Below are 21,551 nucleotides of genomic sequence, written 5' to 3' on the forward strand. Positions count from 1 at the left end.
ATACAGAGTAATGTGGGAACATCTGGGGCTAAGGCAATTATTGGCATAAAAAAACATAACGTTGAGTAGCTGCAGCCTAATAATAACTTGTGTCCTTGGGTGCATCCCAGCCATCAACATCCTCAACTACACCTGTGGAGTCTATTTTTATATAACATTACAAGACTGATTCTTATTATTACACAGTGGCGAACCGTCAGGGCCTTCAGGGTATTCAGAGAATACCCTGGAACACTCAGATAAAACAAACAAAAAATCGATTTAATTATATAAAATGAATAAATGAGAATGGTATCTGTGTTGTTGATCTGTAATATTACAGTGTTACGTTGATGTGTTTGTCCTTCTCGGACAATGCACTACGCATTTCAGTAGAAAAGAAAGCAATCAGATCTTTTTCTGGGTCTCTGTTATTACATGATATGCTTATTGTGCTCATGAGATTGCTATGACTATAGAATACATAGACACAATCACTAATCCCAGTTCTGATGGGTTAGATACCAACGAGGGGAATAGTCAGAAGAAAGTTTTAGCTTGCAATAGAAAGTAGCAGAAGCCAGATGCAGGCACTGTAGAAACAATTGAGTTATTGAGGCTATCAGTGAGATGATAGTGAACTGTTCATGAACTTGTCATGAAAAGTTCATGGAATATCAGTGAACCATATTCATGAACAGCTCATAAACAGCTCATAACAAAGTTGATGAACTGTTCATGAAATGTCCATGAACATTAAATGGCACTAGGGCAGTTCATGAACTACTCATGAAACTCCTGTGCTGGAATGGTTCATGAACAATTCATGGAATATGGTTTTAGGCAGGTTCATGAACAATTCATGGAATATGGTTTTAGGCAGGTTCATGAACAATTCATGAAATTGAGTTTTCAGTGAGTGTGTAGGGATATTCAATATTCAACCAAGAACATTTCAAGAACTGTTCATAACAACTTCATGAACCCTTCATGAACAGTGCATACCCAGTCACTGAATATAATTCAATGGCTGGCTATGAACTGTACATGAACTGTTCATGTACATGAACTGTTCATGAACCATTGACTGTGGGTCAATTGGCAACCATAGAAAACAACAATTATGTCAATCACAATGGAACTTTACTCAAATTAACATACAAACATACATGTATACAGGTGGAGCACTACAATTAATCCTATCACTATTTGAAGCACAGTTCTTGACACTCAGCTGCACAAAAAAATGTGTTACGGGTCCCAAAAGCTTGGGTACCACAGCAACAATAAATGATTTCTGTAGAAAACAGAAAAGTGCAGCAGCAATAATTATACACAGGATCCGGTTGATCGTCTGGATTGCTTCTTATTCAAAATTCAAAGTACACAGTTATATTCAAATAGCTGAACTTTACAAACATCACATTTCTCCATTTAAGTTATCCGTCTGTCACAGTCAATTACTGTATCTCAAGGAGAAATTCAACATAGTCAATATAAATTATTACATTACATTGCATTTAGCTGCTTTTATCCAAAGCGACTTACAATAAGTGCGTTCGACCAACAAAATACAAACTTGAAGAAAAAAGAATCACATAAGTACATCAGGTTGCATAGAGCAAAAACATTTCAAGTGCTACTCAACTGGCTTTAGATAAGCCAGTCCTTTATTAGTATATAAGTACTTTGTTAATAGTTCTATTGCTCGAAGTGGAGTCGAAAGAGATGAGTTTTCAGTCTGCGCCAGAAGGTGTGTAAGCTATCTGCTGTCCTGATGTCAATGGGAGCTCATTCCACCATTTTGGAGCCAGGATAGCAAACCCACGTGTTTTTGCTGATGGGAACTTGGGTCCCCTTCGCAGCGAGGGTGCAGCAAGCCGTTTGGTTGATGCAGAGCGGAGTGCACGTGCTGGGGTGTACGGTTTAACCATGTCCTGGATGTAGGAAGGGCCAGATCCATTCGCAGCATGGTACGCAAGTACCATTGTCTTGAAGTGGATTCTAGCAGTTACCGGAAGCCAGTGAAGTGAGCGGAGGAGTGGCATGGTGTGGGAGAATTTAGGAAGGTTGAAGACCAGACGAGCCGCTGCATGCTGGATGAGCTGCAGGTCGGATGGCACATGAAGGTAGACCAGCCAGGAGGGAGTTGCAGTAGTCTAGGCGTGAGGTGACGAGAGCCTGGACCAGAACCTGCGTCGCTTTCTGGGTCAGCTGGGGACGTATCCTCCTGATGTTGTAAAGCGTGTATCTGCAGCAGCGGGTTGTAGCAGCTATGTTTGCAGTGAAGGACAGGTTGTTATCTATAAACACATAACGCTATCAAATAATACTTTCTATCGATATATCTATCTTTACCAAATATAACATATTATGGAGATCACAAAAATACACTGTCAATGTTAATAAAGAAAAAACAAGGCAATGTGCCTGCAAGACTTCACTCAGGTAAACAAAACATATTACCCGTGCGCAGCAGCTAACCTGCCTGCGAGCCTTACTCAGGTCACACTTACCCAGGCGTGGCTGAAGCCCGCGAAAATGGCATCTATTGTTGCCGACAGTTTAGTATTTTTAAAATACCGTTACTATGTCAAACATGCTCAAAACTTTCTGACACACTCTCCTAAATATCTCCAACATCATATCTAATTCACACAAGTTAACATCGATCATTTTCATCATGTACTGACCTGTAGAAAACAGAAAAGTGCATCAGCAATAATTATACACAGGATCCGGTTGATCATCTGGATTGCTTCTGAGGAGGGGGCGGAAGTGTCCCCCCTAAAATAACCCAGATGTCACCGCTCACCTGCCTAAGGTTCCACCTTGGCGCTACTTACTCGTACTGCTTCTCAAACAGTACAGATAAACCATACAATTATATGAATGTCACCAAAATAAATACAGATAATGTTCAGTTTCAAATTCACTATTGTTTTGTTTTAAGATTAAACGTTTTAAAAAAGAAAGAAATGTTCAAATAGTAGATGAATATTCAAGAGGTCTTTAAAATCATCACACTGATCATCAAAAGTTCATAAAATGCTCATGAATATTCTGAACTTGCCACAATCATCCAAAATTCATGAAATGCTAATAGTCATGAAAAGTTCATGAAATGCTCATGCAAACTTTTTGGGGTTTTAATTATAATTTTGTGATTGGCTGGATCATGAAAAGTTCATAAATTGCTCATAAAAGTCTGTCATGAGCAAAACATGGTTCATGAGCATTTTAAGAATTTTGGTTCATGAACATGACAAGTGAACATATAAGTTGTTCATGAATGTTTCATGAGTGCTCATGAACAGTTCATAAAGTCATGAACTCCATCTCGCAGGGGCGGCCTTGGCCGCCTGGGTTAGCTCCGCGCCCACGCATAGCTGGGAATCAGTATAACCAAGATTACACTTTTCTGTAGAAGCTTCCTCAAAACAAATTACGTATGATGGTGCCAGAGTAGGGAGGGACTTCCACAGGCCGGCCAAATGCTGATTGGAGGATCGTGTTGCCAAGAGACTCTATCTGAGTCTGCGCACCAACCAAAGAGAACCAAGTCTAAACCGTGGTATCTCTTCAGCTAGTCTTGTAAATGTAAATGTATGGGCCCTGTGTAATAAAATGTATTGTCGCACGAGGTTCGAGGCTCTTGACGGATTTGGTGGTTACAAATTACAGCTTTGCTGCCTGTGATTCCCAAAGACGTGATGAGTCCTTGGCCAAGTAATATATATATTTTGCTCTCTTTACAATAAATAGTTAAACTTAGAAGTTGTCTGTCTTTTCTGGAATTCTGAACCCAACACTCCCAAGACAATACAGCAGGCCCTACAGTTCCAAAAACCGACAACGGAGAAAAGAAAGAGAGAGATAACAGATGCCATAGTAGATTTCATCGCTATGGATATGAGACCATTTACATAGTCGAAGGCTTCAGAAAATTAATGAAGAAGATGGAGCCCGACTACACTGTCCCCAAACGCTCCAGTATTTAGGTTTGCCATGTCTCTGAAGTACAGCGATCACTGAGACCAAATTGTAACTCATCGAAAACTCAACTGCCGTAAGTTTTACAACGGACATTTGGACCTCGGTGTGTATGGAGGCGTACATGGCTGTCACCTGTCACTTTATAACTCAGGAGTGGGAACTCTGTAACTTCGTATTGGAAACCAAAGTAATGGAGGTGAATCATATGGGAGTCAACATTGCAGAACAGCTCGGAGAAGTGGCGGACGCCTTTGCCATTCCAAATTACAAGCGAGTAGCCGTTGTTCACGACAATGCCAGCCACATGAAGCTGTGCACAGAGACGCTGAAGAAAGAACTGGAGAACTGGGGCAACGTACAAGTAGTCTACTGCTCAAGACCAGTGGCGTTTCTATATGTACAAAAGTGGTGGGGCACAAAAAACTCAGATGTCTATATATAAGCTTCTGCAGTGAGGTTCATGGCTGGTGAGGCACTGGCACTGACTCTTCAGGTTTACAAATATTATATTTTGACCTAAATCAAAATATAATATTATTTTCAAAAGCCTCTTTAGTCTGATGCTTCAATTAATTTTAAACAGACAGTTCAACAGAAGGATACCCACATTTTTTAATTGTATCATTTAAATATTGAATTGTTAGTAAGATCCCATTTTCAATACAATGGTGGTCTTACCTTGACTTGAAGATGAAGTCCATTTGCCTATCCTTCTGGACAAAAATCTCTATTAATATTTTGTAAAAGTCCTCCTTATCTTCTTGTAGTTTCAATAGTCTATCATAAATCTAAATGATGGATTTATGATTCGAAAATGATAAAAGTAGGGTAGACATATGGATATTATCCGGCTGAACAAAACGTACATTTATCTAACAGCTACGTTTCCCACAGATCTTATTTTGAGCTATTTTCTAAAATCCTATGGAGAAATCTCATTGCTTTTTTGTGGAGGGAAGCCATGCGCAGCTTACTTCCTGGTTTTAGGACGCGTCTCTCTCCTCCTCTTCACACACCACACTTTTCGCGGCACACGTACTTACAGCCAATCAGCTCTGAATTATGTGAGATGACGTATGGTGGGGATGGCAGCTCAATGCCCCTATGGTCATTATTTTTTGCCACACACATTAAATAGGAAAATACTCTGAGCATGCGCAGTGTAGTTTTTACAGTCACCGTTCACTTAGACAGCGAGAGGGAGGGGCATGATCGGGTTTTGTCCCACATGGCTCTAAACAGCTCAATAGGCACACACTGTAGACACTAATTAGAAGAACACATACTAAAACAGCAATGTACAAACGAATCGGATGATTAAACATTATCTTAAAATTAGGGCTGTCAAATGATTAACATTTTTAATCAGATTAATCACAGTTTAAAAATTAATTAATCATGATTAATCACCATTCGAACTATGTCCAAAATATGCCATTTCTTTATGTATATTGTTGTGGGAATGGAAATATAAATGAAAGAAGGTGGATATATCCATTTAACATACAGTATCTATGTTTATTGTAACATTTGTATGCGTGTCAAAATGAAAGACAGCCCACACACCTATCAATCATCAACCGGTGGGGTCATAATTCATTAAGTGTTGATTTCTATCAACGGGGGAGTACTTCAGGAAAGTCGACAGGGGGGGGCGGCGGCGGCGGCTAGTGTAGTACTTCGTGACCACAGAGTGTGAATGTTGTGATCAGCTGTTTTAGCGCAGTGCTCCAGTGAAGGGGGGGGATTCTCCCTCCGCAGCCGGTTGGCGTAGTTTTGGCACAATTCCGTTGTTAAGACCGACGTTAACAGCAGCCCTGTCTGTGCACACGGAGACCGACTCTGTCGTCCGGTGATCTAACCGCCTTCTGGAAAAGCTTCACAAGTACGTCGGTACGCAAATGCGCTTTCTGACACAAGTGACGGTACACATTTCAGATTACGCACATAAGCTGGTACCAGTTATGTGCACCCCTGTACTACAGTAAAAGTATTCTCCGTCGGGACTTCCTGCAACAACACCACGCCGTTATCTTGATTCTGATTGGCCAGAAGACATTATCAAAGATGTTCTATTGAGAAGACGATCACTACGTGACAAAAGTTTTCAAAACCGTTTCTGGTCTTAGGTATTTCCAGACAAGTGGCTACTGAAATCAATCTTACTAACGGCTGTCTGTGCAATTCTCGGCGCGAGTTGGCGGACTTTATTTTGCTTACTTTAACATCATTTTTCATGGTGGGGCTAAGCCATTTCTTGGTATGGGTGTAGCCTACCCCAGCCAAACCCTGGCGCTGCCACTGGTGGGATGTATGGGGCGGGCCATTCTGCACATGCGTTAAATGCGTTAAATATTTTAACGCAATTAATTCCAAAAATTAATTACCGCCGTTAACGCGATAATTTTGACAGCATTACTTAAAATATATTGTATATATTTTTTTATTTATTTTTTGCATTTTGTTGTAATCATTATTTTAATACTTTCTGCTGACACTAGGTGGGGCTGTGCCCCTAATGACCAGTCGCCACTGCTCAGGACACACGCTACAGCTGTGCATAAATACAGCACTAAAACAGGACAGAATACGTCGCACAGTTTCGGCTGCCAGGAATCTCGTGGGACACTTCAGAAAAAGTGCAAAGGCTACAGCTGCGTTGAAAGATCAACAAAAGCAGCAGAATGTTGTAGTGCACAAACTCATAAATGACGTCGCTACTCGATGGAACTCTACATGTGAAATGCTTGACCGACTGGTGGAGCAACGATGGCCAGTGACAGCTGTTTTGTCAGATCCCAGCATCACGAAGAAAGCAGATCGCACCCTGGACCTGACAGCAGACCAGTGGAAACTGGCACAGGAGACAGCAGAAGTGCTGGGGCCCCTAATCACGCTCTCAGGAGGAAAACTTGTCGTTGTCTGCAACAATACAAATGCTATTTAACCTGAAGAGACTCCACCTGTCACCGGAGGAGGATGACAGCCCTGCCATCAGAGAAATGAAGAAGACCCTCGTCACGGAGATCGACAGCAGGTGGAAGCTGTCACTTTTGGAGCCCAGCAGCATCTACCTCCTTTCTTCAGCACTGGACCAGCGATTTAAGCAGTTAAAATTCCTCCCGAAAGAGAAGAAGGACCTCGTCTACATTGAGGTTGGACTAATATTTAAATTATATTTGCTATTATTATGCCACACTACTTTATCTTGTGCACGTGACTAATAAAATGCTATTTGAGTTTAAGGTTGTCCGCTGGCTGAACATCTACACCAGCGACAGACCGTTCGGGGGGTGGAAGAAGAGCCGGCAGCAAGCGATAGAGAAGAGCAGGAAATGCTGATGCAGTCTGAGTCCGATGAGGAAAAAGAACACGATGGAGACAGTGCAAATAAAGAGATGGAGCAATACTTGAGAGACACCAGTCTGGCACACTTGTATGGTGGAAGCACAACAGTGACCGGTATCCCAAACTGGCATTTGCGGCCAAGCACTGCCTTTGCGTTCCGGCCACTTCAACCCCGTCAGAGCGCATTTTCTCAAAGGCTGGCTACATCGTGAACAAGACCAGAAGTTCACTTTTACCTGAGAATGTGGACGAACTCATCTTCCTCGCACACAACATGAACAGAGTGTAGGTAGGCTTACGGCTTAGTCAAATGAAGCTTGCAACCTGATTGTGATTTATTTGAAAGATTGGAAATAAATTGTTCGTTTATTGAAGTGTATGCTGCTGTTATTACCGCGCTACCTACCTTGTTCTATTTATTACAGTTAGTTTTTCTATATAAAGTATAAAAAATATATATTTTTATTCACTCTTGGAAAAGAGATTTTAATCTCAATGAGTTTTTTACCTGGTTAAATAAAGGATATATATAAATTGTAAGTTTATTGAAATGTGTGCTGCTGTTATTATAATTACGCTACCTTGTTCTATTTATTACAGTTCGTTCATTTCTTTTTCATTCTTCATTTATTTACTAAAACAATTTCTTGCAAAAAACAAAAAGGAACAATTTGGAGTTATTTATAGGTTATTATGCTATGATTGTACTGCTCCGGCCCACTTCAGATCAAACTTGGCTGTTTGTGGCCCCTGAACTAAAATTAGTTTGACACCCCTCTCTAGATGATAGGAAAGGAGCTTCAATGCTTCCTTTCTTATCTCCTTTAGGAAAGGATACACTGGACGTAAGCAACCATTCACTTCCTTCTTTTATTTTAAGTCAAACATTTATGAAGCCTGCATGAAACAACATAAGAAGGCACGGGGCAAAATATCTTTCAGTAGTCCGTCTCTAAGTTAGATTACCCAAGGCAGCCAATCAATCACATCCTCCATCGCATCATAAATATGTCGCCTAGGTTTGTTTTTTCCTAAATCACATGTTTCCTTATCCCCACGAGGCCTTTTCACTGAAAAGACATAGGACCTAATTTTTTGGATAATTCGACCGCAGCTCAAGCATGTGTTGCCTCGGTTACCTGTTAGCGGTTGACCCACATACTGTACAAATATTAAGTCTGTCCTACAGCTACACAGGGTGCAAGTCCAGGCCTTTAGCTCAATGCTGTCTCTTTCTCCGCCTACACAAGCTACACAATTAAGAATAATGTTTTAGAAAAGGAGACATGGCATGACCTTCTTGAGGACTCAGAAGGTGTCGCTGAGCAACAAGAAAACACAGTGGGATGGAGATGGACTGTAAAACGGCATAACTGTTGTAAGTCCAGATGAATTCTTGCTGTCCTTGACAGTAGTTCACTAGTTGTTCCCGGCTTTAAAGCAGAACGCATTCTCACAGTCCTTTACCAATGACTGTGCTTGTTGTTTTTATTTTCCTAAAGTAGCATAAAAGTACTAACTTTATCGGGTTGTGCAACCCTCCATTATACTTTAACAACAAAATTAGTTTTAACCTTATTGGCCTGTATGTATGGAATAATTACAGCAAAACCTATTTTTATGTTCATATTGAAAACTGAAACAGAGTACGAGCTGGTAGAGAGCCGTGGTCAGATGGGATGTATACTACTCTGTGTGTAGTTATAATATGAACTACGAGCTATGGTGTAAGAAACTAAATGTAAACAAGGGTGAAATTAGAAATCTCCCTTGACTAATTTCTTTCATTTTCTTTATTTAACAACCCTATTTAAATGGACCATGGATGTTTGTAAGCACAATCAATCTACTATTTATGGTCACTTCAGACAATAACTTATGTATGATCTGATTTAATATTGACTTTATTTGTTGTAAAAGTGTGTTTTTCATTCTTGAGGAATTGATTGTTCATTTTATGTTTGTCTTAATGATTGAGTTTATGTCCCTATAGTGTGTGAATGTGTGTTTGACTCATACTTGCCAACCCTCCCGATTTCATTGCCCTCTCCCGGTTTCCTCCCGGGGTCATATTTCTCCCGATTTCTGACAAAATCTGATTTACTCAGGACTGTTTCCACTCAGACTTTAATACAGCTACACCATTGTTTGGTTTCCATGGTAGCGCGTCTCTTTAGTAGCGCGCGCAACTGAAAGTCTGAGATGGTGAGGAAGATAGTCACAGAAAACGGAACAACAATCGACAACTCGACCCTTTGCTCACTCCTTTCCTGTAAAATACAGGTCCAGCCCACACATATGCTCCATCAAGCAGGGTCGGACTGGGACAATAAGTCAGGCCGGGAATTATACACCCAGCCAGGCCACTAACAGTTTTTTTTTGTGCCATTTTCCTGGATTTACTTGTCAATATTTACAGCATTGCTGCTACCCCAGAATAAACCAACACATCCTCACTCCCAGGTCGGCCTATGTTGACGTTATGTAAAGTCCCCTGTGTCGGCTTTTTCCAACGCAAGGGGGGGGGCCTTAGAGTCCATTTTCAATGCAAGGGGGGGGCCCTTAGCGTCCGTTTTCAGCTTTCCGGGATGTCCATATGCTTCTATGGACGCTCATGGAAGCATGGCATTCGTTTGTGTCGACTGCCCTTAAAGGCAATGTGAGCGTCCATTCTCATTGGATAACGGAGAATTGTACACTAGTCTAGGCTAGTCTTGCTTATCTTTCTTACAGTGCAGACGCTTTTCTGCTTGCTCCTGCCTCTGCTTACTTTTTATGCTGATTTTCCTATTCTTATTCTCTGAAAACTTCGAGCAGCGGCTCCTGGACATTAACCTATCACTGGGACAGTTCATCTTCGTAAATAGACGGAGGTTTTCAGCCATATTTCAACATTTTTACGGCGACCCCAGTCTTACAGTAGCGTGGCCTAGCAACAGCTAAAGCCTGGTAGGCTACTGCATGCTATTTAGCTTAAGCTAGTTGGTAGAAAAATGCCTCCGTTCTCTACAGATGACTTCCACAAACTTCTACAGAAGATGGCCGTGCTGGAAATGAAAATGCAACGGCTGGAAGTTAACGTGGAAGTGAATGGACTATGTTGTGGGAATGACACCACTTTACCAGTGTTGCAAAATAATGGAAAAGGGTATGCTACAAGGATTCCAAGGAACATGAGGGCTGTGTACCGGGTCATAAATCTACAAGTGGTGGTCCTCCCTGGAACTCTCTGGGTGCAAAGCCTAAGAGTAAATCATTTTCATGGGATTTGGGAGGAAGGATAACGGGCAGAGCCCAACACTCTGAAATATGTGATGCGACCGGCTGGCCTGCATTGTTATCACCCAGGAAGAGCGCCTCTTCAACCCCTAAACAGCAGTGGACAGCTGCTAAAGGGAGAATTACAAAAAAATCCTCCTAAACCACCAAGTGTGCCAATCCGCTCCGCTGACCGAGAGCCGGAGATCTCTTTCTGATGACCTTGATAACCCGTCCTCTTCACACAGCAGGGTAAGGACCAATAGCTACTCCAAAAGTAAAAGGCTAGAGGGAAAGCTAACGACTGGGCCTGAAACTCTGATTGTGGGTGACTCTGCTGTAAGAGATGTAAAAGGTCTGTGTAGTAAGAACAACAACAAAGTACTCTGTTTTCCCAAGGATGTGGTCTCTGACTTGGCTGAGAAGATCCTGCATATTGGGGCAGAACATCTGACTGTGAAGAATGTGGTACTAATGATGTTGTGAAACAAGAGTCAGAAGTGCTGAAAAAAGACTTTAAATGTCTGTTGGAAACTGCCAGCTCTCTAAATGCGGAGGTGTTCATCAGTGGCCCTCTACCGCCAGTCAGAAGAGGAGTGGAGAGATTCAGCAGACTGTTTGCACTGAACACCTGGCTTTCAACTGCCTGTACTGACCATTCTGTGCATTTTATTGACAATCTTAACTTTTTCTGGGACCGCAGACATCTTTTCAAGGCAAATGGAGTTTGCCTGAACAAGTCAGGAGTGAAATTGTTTATCTCTAACATATTCAACTGCCTGCGTCATCAATATGTTCCCTCTGCCAAGGACAAGCGGCAAGAGGAATCAAAACAGGAGATAGACACAACACATCGCGCAGAAAACCCTGAAGAAGTATCACTGCACCCGCCTGAGGAATGTTCTGATTATGGGAGACCTATGAAACACACGGAGGAGTCCCCACCGCCCGTCACCCCCCCCCCCTGTCAACGCCTTTGAGGATACTCCGTTCACCCTTTCACCCTCGCCCACCCTCCTGGAGATCGTGGAACACAAGAAGGAGATACAGAGGGCTGGCACCGATTCCTTCCTGGATTTCAAAGACCAGACTAAGGCGATACGCAGGGCTGGCAGCATATCCTTTACCCCCGCTCCTCAACGACGCACACCAAAATCACCAAAGCAGAGACGCGCACCATCTCCCCCGGCTTCATCACCATGCCTACCACAATCATCCAAACCAAAACAATCTGCAAACTGATATCTGCTGGGTCCAGGCTCAAGGGCGTATGGCACTCTCAACTCTTTCCAGGACATGCCCGGGCCCTGCCTGCCAGTGGCTTCGATATCTGTGTTGATAGGTAATAGATTAAGAGCGGTGAATCATCTTAGATACAGGAAGCACTCAAACGTTTGTGTAAGTTTATCTAATTTAGCAGTGATTCCATGTCAGCCACAGCTTGTTACAAAAAACACGACTGATAGTGTGTTTAACGAACTTAAACTAGCTTTATTAAATGTCAGGTCTTTGGCAGGAAAAACATTTTTAATCAATGATTTTATCACTGAGCACAATCTTGATTTTATGTTTTTAACAGAAACTTGGATTGAACAAAATAACAGTGCAGCTGTTCTTATCGAATCAACCCCTCCCAACTTTAGTTTTATGAGTCAGGAAAGAATGCATAAGAAAGGGGGTGGAGTTGCTATTCTGTTCAATGATTCCATTCAATGCAGGAAGACATCGTATGGAAACTTTAATTCTTTTGAATATGTGGCCCTTCAGCTGAAATGCTCCTCTCGAGCTCTGTTCCTAAATATCTATAGGCCACCCAAATACTGTGCAAGCTTTTTTGATGACCTTGCTGAACTGTTGTCTATAGTGTGTATTGACTTTGACCGTCTAGTCATTGTTGGTGATTTTAACATCCATGTTGACAACCCCCAGGACAGAGGGGCTAAAGAACTGTTTTGTGTTCTTGATAGCTATGGACTGACTCAGCATGTGACGGAGCCCACGCACAATAAGGGGCACACTCTGGACTTAATTATCTCAAAGGGTCTGAATATCTCTAAGGTTGTGGTGACTGATGTTGCACTCTCTGACCATTCCTGTGTTTTCTTTGAGAGCTCTATTTCTGTTCACACAAGTGTTCAAAAAGAGGTAACCACAAAGCGATGTTTAACTGAAAATACTAGGGAAATGTTTACTCAGAAGTTTTCTTCCACACTTGCCCCTGCTAACACCTCAGTAAATGAGCTAGTAGATCATTTTAATTCAACATTTTTAAATGTTATAGATGCCATTGCTCCAACTAAGGTAAAGGAAGTGACTGGGAAGAAAATATCTCCATGGAGAAAGGCCATGACCGTTAAAACAGAAAAAAGAGAATGTCGAAAAGCTGAACGCAGGTGGCGAAAAACAAATCTCCAGGTTCACTTTGAGATTTATAAAGAGAGACTTGGCCTTTATAATTTGGAATTGAAAAACGCACGACAATCATTCTTCTCTGACATCATTACCAAAAACAAAACAACGCACGTGCCTTGTTTGCTACCATCGACAGACTAACTAACCCCCCAGTGTCAGTAGCCTCTGAATTTCTATCCACCAGGGCGTGCAATGATTTTGCCTCCTTTTTCACTGACAAAATTCAGAAAATCAGACAAGCAGTTGTTAATTGATAACATTACATTAATTGATAAGCCTGAAACATGCACTTGTCAAGGTTCAGAGGCACATTTTGCAAATATGGCAGAAGCCATCGATCAGCTTAAGATAAGATATACTTTATTGATCCCAAGTTGGAACATTTGCGTTACATCAGCATGTGTAACAGTTAAATATGCAGTGGTGTTTATTTGTAAATCATTTAGTATAATCACACAAATTCTGTGTTTTATATTCAACAATTCTGTGTTTTTTATTTATTGATTGTTCAATACCTGACAAGGCCGGAGAATAAAACGAAGTTCGGCCATGTTTTTTTTTCTGCAGGGAGAAATTTGAAGATCACGTGATGTCAAACAGAGCACATGGAGTAGTCCAAACGATAGCTGGGGATTCTGGGTAGTGTAGTGTCTTCTGCCATCCTTTACTCCGAAAAAAGATTTGTTTCTCCGAATCGAAGGGGAAAAATACAAAAGCATTGCACACAATTTAAACCAATCAATGTTGTGTAATTAACAAGGATAATCTGGTGTTTTTTAGTCGATGAGTAGTGCAGATATCACTGTAAAATCAATCGACAGTAAGGGGAATACTTACTTCCGGGTGTACAATTCTCCGTTATCCAATGAGAATGGACGCTCACATTGCCTTTAAAGAGCCTGTGACAGCATCCCAACAACTGTTGTGCAATGAAATATTGGGCTACTAGTAATCTCGAACCGTCAGTTTAAAAAAGAAAAAGCGATACCGTTCCGTTAAATATCAATAATTTCGAACATCGCGGGGAAATTCCATCGACTCATTTTGAAGTTTTGGGGGAAGCCGGAAGTGACGTCAATGCGGGAACGCTTCGAAAGCCAAACACGGACAAAGTGTGTTGTCATGCGTAGAAATGGTGAATTACTGAGATTAGGCACGTTAATAACGTTTTAATGAAGTTGACTACAGTATATTCAAATTTGTCAGTGCTTTCATGTAAATTCGGCGAACATAAACATAAATGATCGTGGTGAAGATGATGATTACATTAGGATTAAAAATCGGGAGTGAGAGCTGCTGAATTTCCTCCCGTCAGATGTGATATAAAAACAAATCGATTATTTTTGTAGTTGTAAACTCAAGTGGATGAAACTACATTTATTAGTGCTTTCATGTCAATTCGGCGAACATATGAACACATTAAATGATCGTGAGGATGATGATTAAAAATCGGTTGTTTGAGCCGGTCTGCATTTCCTGATGAGAAAACAAACCGATGCTTTTTGTAGTTGTAGTACACCAACAACATGGATTAAACGTGTGTTTTTTTTTTTACCACAATGTTAGGGAAATTAATGGATAAAATGCACAGATTATTATTCCCACTCCGATCGGGACACTCGGTCCACCGTTTCCCCGCAGCGAGGCTCCCCCCGTTGACAGTTTACGTGGGCTGGGTGCAGTGGCGGACTGGCCATCGGGACGAATCCCGATGGGCCGGTACCGAAGTGGGCCGGTCGGATAAGTAACTAGCACATCCCCCATAGGCGGCGCGTGAGGCTCAGGTTTGAGAAGGCTAAATAACTTCTTTTACCTGACGTTGCCCGCCTCCGGCGTCTATAGAAAAGAGATCAACTCAGTGTGCGGAGTTTAAATCTCTCAAGTCATATTACAGGATAAAGGAAATACAGTTTAAACTGCCGTATGCAGAGAAGACGCCGACGTGTCGCACTTATCATTCATATTACATCATCAATCAGATCATCTATCATAATATATCATATTTCCTTATCTGAGTCAGCTTCTCCAGCCTCATCTGGCCGTGCAACACTCAGTGTCACAGACTGTATGCAGACGTATTATTTTAAGCAACACATTATGTTGACGAAACACTCGAGACAAATGTAATTAAAGTCAGATCCACTCGTGTCTTAGACGTGAATGCGCTCTCAGCTGGAGAGCGAAACCCTGGCTTGATTTACCGAGTTGATAACCAGCGTCGTAGGACCGCTTAGCGAAATCTCGTTTGTTAGTTTGTTGTTGTTAGTTTGTTTGTTACTCAAACATATCCAGGGTCTGTTGAAATGGCTTCGTAGTACAGGGCACAGGTGGCTAGCAGCGCTAAGGTCAAAGACACAGACATTATACATTATATTTGTATTTTACCAGGATGCAGTGACACAAATATTTACATATTTACATTTACTATCTACAGCACCCGCCGCCCCTGACATCCCCCACTCCCCCCGTTGACAATTTACTAGCGGTACCGAAGTGGGCCGGTCGAGAGTCCCGTGATGATTTTTAGTCCCAGTCCACCACTGGCTACATGACCGTATGATCGCCCATATTGACGCACCTAATTCCTAAACTTCTAACTGATGCAACATAAACCGATCCTTCAGCCTCATATGAGCTCTCAGACACGTTCAAAATTAAACTGTCATCGCTGTCTGAGCTTGCTGCTGTGTGCACCATCGTGCGTTTACATGCAGAAACTGGGATCCTGAACGGTGCAGCTGGAGCGCTGTGCCCGCATTGACGTCACCCATCATTTGGCGGGACTTGAAGAATCCGCGAGAAGATCCAGAAAATTGTCAACATTGAAGGGCAGATTAATGGTTATCAAAGTACAAATATCCAAAATTAGTTCAGTAACGGTTTTCAAGGGGACAATATTTACTCAAATTGATGGGTTTGGATGATGGGGGAAAACCGTGTCACAGGCTCTTTAAGGGCAGTCGACACAAACGAATGCCGTGCTTCCATGAGCGTCCATAGAAGCATATGGACATCCCGGAAAGCTGAAAATGGACGCTAAGGGCCCCCCCCTTGCGTTGGAAAAAGTCGACACAGGGGACTTGACATAACGTCAACATAGGCCGACCTGGGAGTGAGGATGTGTTGGAATAAACATATGGACATGGGTTACTATTTAAAAAAAATGTATCTATTGAAAATCTATTTAGGAACCTATCCATGTGAACATATTTTAAGTGGAGGTGGACCTCAAATCCTCAAAGATTTTTTTTTTTTAAATGTTGGAGTTAAATGCATCAATCTGGTGCACTTTGAGGGGGAAAAAAAGAGACTACACCCATATGAAACAGAACTGTATACATTTAAATAATCCTAAAATCATAAGAACATGGCCATAACCAATAACATACCATATCTAATATGAAAAAACATTTGAACTTGTTTATTTATTTGTTTTTGGTTCATTTATAGTTGTGAGTGTGTCTGTGCTCCTGAGCCAGCCTCACCCGTCTCCCCCCTCTCCCCCCTGCTCCTCTTTGAGGCAGCAGCAAAGACTAGTTTTAGCTCTCAACAGGTTTTTAAAGTTTATCTTACATTTTTTCACCTAGTTAACATTTTTTTTTAATTATTATTCCTGTATATTTTACTAATCACTCCCCCTTCAAATGGAAATATGTGTTTACATAAATGGTGACCAAACCGTTTGAGACCCACTGAGAACTTAGACTAAGTTATATCTAAACCAGTGGTTCTCAAAAAAAAATTCAATAATGTACCCCCTTTGAAAAAAAAATGCAGCGAAGTACCCCCCGATCAGCGCAAAAACTATTTGTTAAGGAAAAAAAGCCTATATAAAGAGGTACAGTACAGCTGCACCATCAGTGTCTGATTTATTAAAACAACAACCTTGTAACTGAGAAAAACTTAAATGCTAGATTTCAAATGTTTACAATCCATCACTAAATTCATGGCAAATCAATTTTAACATCATGCAATAACACTAAGACGACATTAGTTGCATTGAACTGATCTTTTTAATAAGTTGTACTTACAATGTAGTGAGAAACATGGGCTTGTGCTTCACTGAGGATATTTGTCATTCTGACAGGGAGGCAAACTGCAGTTATTACACTTCTCATTTTGAAATAGGCCTATGTGTAACTCTGTTAATATAAAACCCACACTGCTCAAACTTCGTTACTTTTCCTAAAATGTGTATATTTATTTATTTTGGGGCGTGGGGAATGAAGAGAACAAAATATATGAACATTTTATGAGCATGGGATTTTGACCCCTCATAAAAACATTATGCATAATGCTGCGCTATACTCTGCGGCCACATGCCGTTGTCAAGCAACGCTTATTGTTTAGGTCCTTTGAAAAGCAGGCAGTCATATAATTAACTAGAACTAGCTAGATCTGATAGATTTGGACATAGACGCGAGTGAAGTCTAACCGGACGCGAGAGAGAGATCGGAGATCAGATCAGCTGCTGCTGACGGAGAACACGCAGCTCTACATGATCGCCGCTGTGACGGATCGTTGAGCCGAGCAAAATACACTAAGAGTTAGACCTAACACACTTAGCTAGTTTATCTACTCTGGAACTAGATAAACTAGTTATAAATATATTTATTCTTTAATGTCGGGTCACTTATTACAGGTTCAGCGAGCTGCACGAGACTGACGAGCTGTCAGGAGAGGGAGAGGAAAAGAGAGCACCCCGTTTACTTTTCCCATTTTATTATCCAGAATTACTGTAAACCTTTGAAGAAAGTAGTTCATCTACTATTAGTAGTTTGTGTAAATGCATTACTTATGTTTTTTTTTTCATTAACATAAAATAAATCTCACGTACCCCCTGCAGTACTCCAACGTACCCCCATTTGAGAACCACTGATCTAAACACTCAGAGAGTCCTTTACCTCACCTGAGCTGTAGTTATCAGTCTCTCAGTCTGACAGGAGAGGACTCTCCTCCACCTTGTTGACAGCTCATTATATCCGTTAGCGCAGCTAGCTAGCACCAGATGCTAACAACAACAATACACGTAACCGGTGCGCGCGCTTTCTCTCTCGCTCGCGCCACACATACACTAACACACACCCTCCCGAGCTTGAATGACACACAGAGACCAATCGAGGGCATTAGTGTATGATCTGTATGAAAGTGGCCATGTCGGCAGGCCACATCATGTAGACAGCGACAGAGTCAGACCCACATTTGCGCAGCGTTGCGTTCACAATACATAAACAAAACAATTCCTCAGGCCAGCAGGCCACTTAACAGGCCAGGCCATCGGAAAACCTCCCGGTCCTCCCGATGGCCAGTCCGGGCCTCCCATCAAGGATGGTGCTACAAGGCCGCAAGGCAGTGCACTTACAACTACAATAAGCATGTTAACGTCAATCTAATACAGCTCCGGCGATCCACTAGCACCCCCCCCCCCGCGGTGGTTTTGAAATGCTCAAGGTTGGCAAGTATGGTTTGACTGTTGTTGTGGCTTCCTTCCTTTGTTTCCATCAAGCCGCTAGATGCCCTAAACACACTGAAAAATACTGAAACGTTGATTTGATTTAAATGTATTATGTCAACAAATTACACATAACTGTATTAGGTTGTTTGAAAGCAATTATATTAAGACCTAATATATATATTTTTTTTAAAAGACCGGCTCTAAACTGTATTCGGTTCCCCAGAAACATGCTTTGATGCAGGTAAATGTAAAACGGTGTAAAGTACCTACAAAGGATCAGGGGCCTCATTTATAACGCCATGCGTAGGATTCACGTGGGAAGGTTGCTTACGTAGTAGAAATCCAAAAAATAGGTACAGAAATGTTCCGATACACTAAACATTGCGCACCGGCGAGGAAAGTGTGTACAGCACTTCCTACGCCGGTTTCCCTTTATAAATCACAACCGACTCGAAATGCGGTGCAGCTTTTGCGGGCTTCACATAACGCCCATATTTGCCTATAAATAGTCAAAGAAACGCTCATTCATTCATTCATGTTGACTGACTGCATGAAGAAGATCGCAGGAAATGACGACAGAACAGCTAAAAAAGACATCTCACACAGTGTCAGATTTTGGTTATTTTGGGGAGGTCGAGATAAATCATATTGTTTGGTGGATGCAGTTTGAACCAGAGTAGCAGCATGGAGGTCGGATCGTCACCAAAATAAAGAAAGAAATGGCCCGAAAAAGGTTCATGACAAAAACAATACACATAGCCTTCCTCAGGCAGTGTGTTTGTGCCGGGGACAGGAGACACCCCCTTGATGAGAAACTGTAAGAAATGAACGGGGGATCCCTCCGGAGTGGAGTCATGACGACTGGATCTGAATTATGTTTTTGTATTTGGTGGTTTGTGTCCCAGCTGTCGATCAGCTGTGCGCAGCATCTCCACTGCAGTCTGTGCCCCCCCGCAGCAACCCTATATCCACCAGTTAAAGGAAATACAACTAATGTGTTGTGTTATATTAGCTGTACAATTGACCACATATGGTGTTCTTAGCTTCCATACCTCCTGTGTTTTACGAGCGACTTATCAAACGGCATAAAACACGATTAAACATGATAGTATATAAAACCATGCTCGTATACAACCTATAGAAATGCAAAACGGCGTCAGTTTAGACCTAATTCTGTCCTTCTGCTTACCGCATCATTTATGAGAAAACATTTCATAACATTAACACAACATATTCGAGGTGGTTTTCAATAACATATCCGTATTTATTTATTTCTCCAAGTTATGTATGTGTGCACTGAGGAGTCTCAAGCAGGCGTTTGTTTAATCATTTTAAGATTGGCTTTAATCAATGTTTGAAAATGAATTATTCATATATGCTAAATGAGGTAACATTTTATTTATGGTATTATTTCCACATATTTCTCTCCATTCTTCCTTCTGCCAACGGGGTCGCAGTTTCTCGTCTCTCCCGTTGTTGTGCTTAGTGCGTACGCATGGGTTAGAGTTTGCGTGGAGGACCGCACATTTTCCCGTCAAGTTAGTATTTTATAAATCGCAAACATTGCATAGAAACTGGTGTACGCCATCTTTTGAGCGTATATCCCTTTATAAATGAGGCCCCAGGGCAGCTAAACATATTCACCCCCATGGCCTCCTGTGATGTGAGTCCAGTACCTGCAGGTCCAGAGCGGTGAGCTGCTTCCCCTTCTCTCCTGAGTTGCGTTTGAACTCCTCGAGGGTCCAGGAGGGCAGGCCCCTCGGACCCTCTGACAGGCTGCTGATCCTCAGGTCCGTGTACAGGGGGCTGCCTTTCACATGGGCCTTGATGGAGGGGGTGAAGGGGTGCGGAGAGAAGACCTGTTCGCTCAGGTAGGACTCCTTCGGTGGTTTAGACGGGCGGTGGGCCTGGGGGAACTCGTACTGACGCTCTCGCTCTGCCTGGGGATGGAGAGGACAAGAGAAGAGAATTCAGCCTGCTGAGCTTCTGCTGTAGGAGAACTAGTCAATTTACACACGGCATCTATTGCACGTCTGTCCGTCCTGGGAGAGGGATCCCTCCTCTGTTGCTCTCCCTGAGGTTTCTCCCATTTTTCCCTTTAAACTGGGTTTTCTTTGGAAGTTTTTCCTTGTACGATGTGAGGGTCTAAGGACAGAGGGTGTCGTATTGTCATACTGATATTCTGTACACACTGTGAAGACCACTGAGACAAATGTACATTTGTGATATTGGGCTATATAAATAAACATTGATTGATTGATTGAACTAGTCTGTCATTTGCTTTTTTTTAGGGTATTACTCATTGTAGTTCATCCTAAATAACAGAACAGAGGGTCTAACGTCACAAGATCGCTGATGTAATTTATACCTGGGAGAGAAGAATAAAAAGACTAATGAGCAGAAGAAACAAAGAGGAAGTGTGCTTTCCTAACCTGCCTGCGTATGGGGGTTATTCCCTATCTTTATTCAAGAACGTGGTCTTTACATTTGAGAGCATAATTTATTGATTTCATGTTCAGATTATGTATTTATTTCCCTCAAACGGCTGTCCTCGCACTCAAATAGTTCCTGCTTGCTCTGCTTCTGCTCAAACTGTACGCTTGCACTCAGATATATTGCTGCTTACAGATTTCCCATGTTCCAGTTTAAAACCTTCTCCTCGCACTCAGGCTGTTTCTGTGCGCTCGTCAAATGTCTGCTCTCAGATTTATGCTCTGCGCTTGGATTTATTGTGCAACAACCCTGTCAAAATCCCTCAACCAATAGGAGGCCAAGTGTCCTTGCGGGTGCGTTCGCTTTACTTATTAGAGCGTCCCGTAAGGGCGGTAACCCCTAGATTCCACCGGGTCCGTCTGCAACGCGTTACGGCTGTGCCGTGGTGTTCGACAAGATCGTGGCCACTCTAGTCAATGGGTGCTATTCCACCAGACGCGCCGCGTTAGGCTCAGAAGCGTCTCGCCGCTGGGACCCGGTGGAATCTAGGGGTCGTCTGCGTCGCGGCTGCGCCGCGGTTTTGGTCCGGTGTCACACCCTACCGGGCGCGTTTCAGAAGCGGAGCGTCTTGCCTGACTTCTCGCAGTTTTTGTTGATGACAAATCAACAA

The 21,551-nt window shown here is 42.2% G+C and overlaps 1 protein-coding gene across 1 annotated transcript in view; it reads right to left on the reverse strand.

The window, feature by feature from the left end:
• Positions 1 to 21,551, reverse strand: part of LOC117461945 (major intrinsically disordered Notch2-binding receptor 1-like) — an 88,378-nt gene that overhangs the window by 19,825 nt on the left and 47,002 nt on the right. Inside the window, 1 exon segment of the mRNA XM_034103943.2 lies at positions 20,125 to 20,388. Coding sequence (XP_033959834.1) covers positions 20,125 to 20,388 — 264 coding nt within the window.

The sequence above is a fragment of the Pseudochaenichthys georgianus genome, chromosome 3 (genome assembly GCF_902827115.2).
Source record: "Pseudochaenichthys georgianus chromosome 3, fPseGeo1.2, whole genome shotgun sequence".
NCBI classification, from domain to species: domain Eukaryota; kingdom Metazoa; phylum Chordata; class Actinopteri; order Perciformes; family Channichthyidae; genus Pseudochaenichthys; species Pseudochaenichthys georgianus.